The sequence below is a fragment of the Phalangium opilio genome, unplaced genomic scaffold, assembly GCF_054372755.1.
Source record: "Phalangium opilio isolate 3A_F unplaced genomic scaffold, DU_Popi_V2 ptg000106l_1, whole genome shotgun sequence".
Lineage (NCBI taxonomy): Eukaryota > Metazoa > Arthropoda > Arachnida > Opiliones > Phalangiidae > Phalangium > Phalangium opilio.
Window position 1 is genome coordinate 3,762,255 of NW_028324208.1, and position 3,460 is coordinate 3,765,714.

Sequence of the window (3,460 nt, forward strand, 5' to 3'; positions counted from 1 at the left end):
TTGGTATATCTTAGAACAAAATTATTCAAAATGAAGTCTGTATTTTTTAGATTAGGTTTAGTTATCATTGTTTTCCGTTTACAATGTAATTGTAACGAAGTTGAGGACTACATTCGTGAATTAAGACACGCTTACGAGCAATGTTTGCGACACCGTTATTCAATGAATATTAATGTTGTTGAAATAAATCATCGTAGGCTACAAGGCCACTGCAGAGTTTTGGAAGCAATTTTAACCTCTGTTCAACGTAATCCCGATCCAAATGGCGTCCTTCTTAACTTAGTTCAAGAAGTATATAACGGATTTGCTTCTTTGGTTAACGAAATGGAGGATATTATAAACACTAGGGAGGAAGTAGAAGAACCTTACATTTTCCCTGTTTTGCGAGAATGCACTGTAGGAAGGCCGCGATATCAATTAACTATTGAGCAGATAGAATTTTGTCGAAGTACACTCGGTTTGTCGTGGGTGAGAGTAGCGTCATTTCTTGGAGTAACAGTTCGAACACTTCAGCGACACCGTTCTTATCTTGGCCTGGAAAGTGAAAATTACGAACCTATAACAGATGCCCAACTTGACCAATTTATTACAAATATATTAAATAATAATCCCATCATTGGAGAAACGTACGTTATTGGTGCCTTGCGAAGCTCGAGATTAAGAGTGCAACGATGGAGAGTGAGAGAGCGACTAAATATATTAGACCCTGTGGGAAGAGCTCTCAGACGACGAAATCTTATCCCAAGACGAAGATACAATGTTCAAGGAGCTAATGCTCTATGGTAAGTGAAACCCTCAAGTCGTAGACGCGAAAATATGGATTGAGGGCATCCTGATAAGATTTTATTTACAGGCATATGGATTCAAACCATAAATTAATAGCTTGGAGACTCGTGTTTCACGGATGCATCAACGGATACAGCAGATACTTAATTTATTTGCAACTCTTCTCTAACAACAGAGCGAGCAGTGTTTTGGGTCTTTTTGAAAAGGGCTTCAGGTCTTATGGATTGCCTCTAAGGGTTCGAGGAGACAAGGGCATGGAGAACATTGAAGTTGCTAGATTTATGTTGAATAATCGTGGCTTGGATAGAGGTAGCTTTATAACAGGTCTATCTGTGCATAACCAACGTATAGAACGGCTTTGGCGTGAAGTAAATCGTCTAGTGTCATCCTATTTTAAAGGCATTTTCCGGTTTATGCAAGATGAAGGCTACCTTGATGCCGACAATGAAATGCACTTATACGCGTTACATTTGGTATTCTTACCAAGAATTCGAAAATCGTGTAGATCGCTGACCGAAGCTTGGAACCACCATTCCTTAAGCACTGAAAATTCTTACTCGCCTATTCAACTTTGGTGTATGTCAACCATGAATGAATTAGACATTCAAAATGCTGATTTTGAATACGTTAACGACCCTTTGTTATACGGCGTGGATGAGATTTCCAGCATTCCCGTTGAAAGTGACAACAATGTTATTGTTGACGAGTGTGCTTTTTATCCTGGTGATGCAATTCATGGAGAACTTCTGAATTCCATTGATCTCACTTCCGATGATGGAAATCATGGAATAAATATTTACTTACGAATATTAGATTTTTTACGTAGTCGAGAATTTTGACACAACTGAAGAAGATCAATAATATGTTTATTTTAACTCACTGTTACAAAAAATGTTTTAATGCCAATTCAGACTTTTGAAAGGCGGGATTAATCGGAAGAATAAAAAATATTGTAATAGCAAAAAAATACGTAAACTCTTTCAAAGTAAGGGGATCTAGAGGAATGAAAAATGGGATGAAGAGACGCTTATCTCCTACTCCCTGTCTTTTGCTCTTTTGCCTATTAAAGTAAAAGTTCGCGTAACATAACATTATATCTTAAAATAAAGGATTTTTTTTAAATACAAAAAGAAAAGTATAAACAAAATTATCTCTTGAAACAAAATAATTAGCATTTAATTAATCTTAAAAACGAGGTCTACTACGCCGCGATTGGTTTAGTGAGGTCTGCTAAATCGAACCTCTTATCCCTTACCTCTCTTAGCCTGTGAGAATTCAACCAATCCTGTTGGGGTTAAGTGTTTCGATTTAACTGACGCCACAAAACCAACGGCAGCGTAGTAGTCCTCGTTTTTGAGACTAATTAAAAGCTAATTATTTTTAAATGAGAGATCATTTTTTTTATATTTTTCCTTTCATATTTATAAAAAGGCCCTTCTTGTAAGGTATAATGGTAGGCTACCTGAACTTTTCCTTTAACATTTGACGAACTAGAGGAGGGTACAATTTTTTTTATCCGTCACTGTTAGTGCTTGATGTTCCAGCTTACCAAGAGTTAAAAAGAATGAAACAAATTTTGAATTTAATTATCTTAGAAGAATTTAAATTTTTTGAAATCAAGCAGTGTTGCTAAAAGCAAAGTCCATTCTGTCTTGGAAAGACTCGTAAGTCTAGTGAATTACTGGCAAGCTCAGTTTAAGAGCGCAAGTGCTTGTTGTTGGAACACGGGTGACCTTGTTTTTAGCCTCAGTAGTGTTATTTTCGGAATGAATAAAGCCTATTGACGGACGCCACCTATGACGTTATTGCATTCACTACTACCTAACTTACGCTGATCCTGCCCATTATTGTTACGAGCCATGATGTGAAAATGAAATATTTAACGCTATTTACGAGTGCAAAACTGCAAGTGTACTTTTCGCCGAACAACCGAAATATTTTTAGGCTACCGTGGGAAAAAGGAACGATTTCAGTTTTCGATTGATATATATATTAGTTTTCGATTGATATATATATTAGTTTTCGACTGATATATATATATATCAGTTTTTGACTGATATATATCACATTTCGACTAATATATATCATATTTCGACTAATATATATCACATTTCAACTGATATATATCACATTTCGACTAATATATATCATATTTCGACTAATATATATCACATTTCAACTGATATATATCTGATTTCGACTAATATATATCATATTTCGACTAATATATATCACATTTCAACTGATATATATCTGATTTCGACTAATATATATCAGATTTCGACTAATAAATATCACATTTCGACTAATATAAATCAGATTTCGACTAATATATATCAGATTTCGACCAAAATATCACTTTTCGACTGTTAGATAAATCATTTTTCGACTAATATATATATATATCACTTTTCGACTAATAAATATCACTTTTTGACGAATATATATCACTTTTCGACTAATATATATCACTTTTCGACAAATATATATCACTTTTCGACTAATATATATCACTTTTTGTTAATAAAAATCATATTTCGACTAATATATAGCAGAGTTCGACTGATGTATATCAATAATATGTACGAATTTTGTCCGGTTTGGCGCCCCATAGGCTTAGATTCAATTTATCGAGTTACCATTAATTCAGTTCTTTTTAACATTAGTTTCAATA

General features: G+C 34.2%; 1 protein-coding gene across 1 annotated transcript; it reads left to right on the forward strand.

Moving 5' to 3' along the window:
- Nucleotides 1-857: 857 nt before the first annotated feature.
- Nucleotides 858-1,625, forward strand: LOC149624231 (uncharacterized). Its single transcript, XM_089852258.1, has one exon. It carries the CDS (start codon nt 858-860, stop codon nt 1,623-1,625), a length of 768 nt encoding a protein of 255 aa, XP_089708384.1.
- The last annotated feature ends 1,835 nt before the right edge of the window (nt 1,626-3,460 follow it).

What these genes read in the sequence shown, in the direction of transcription:
- LOC149624231 (XM_089852258.1), top strand. Translation starts at nt 858, where the DNA reads ATGGATTCAAACCATAAATTAATAGCTTGGAGACTCGTGTTTCACGGA.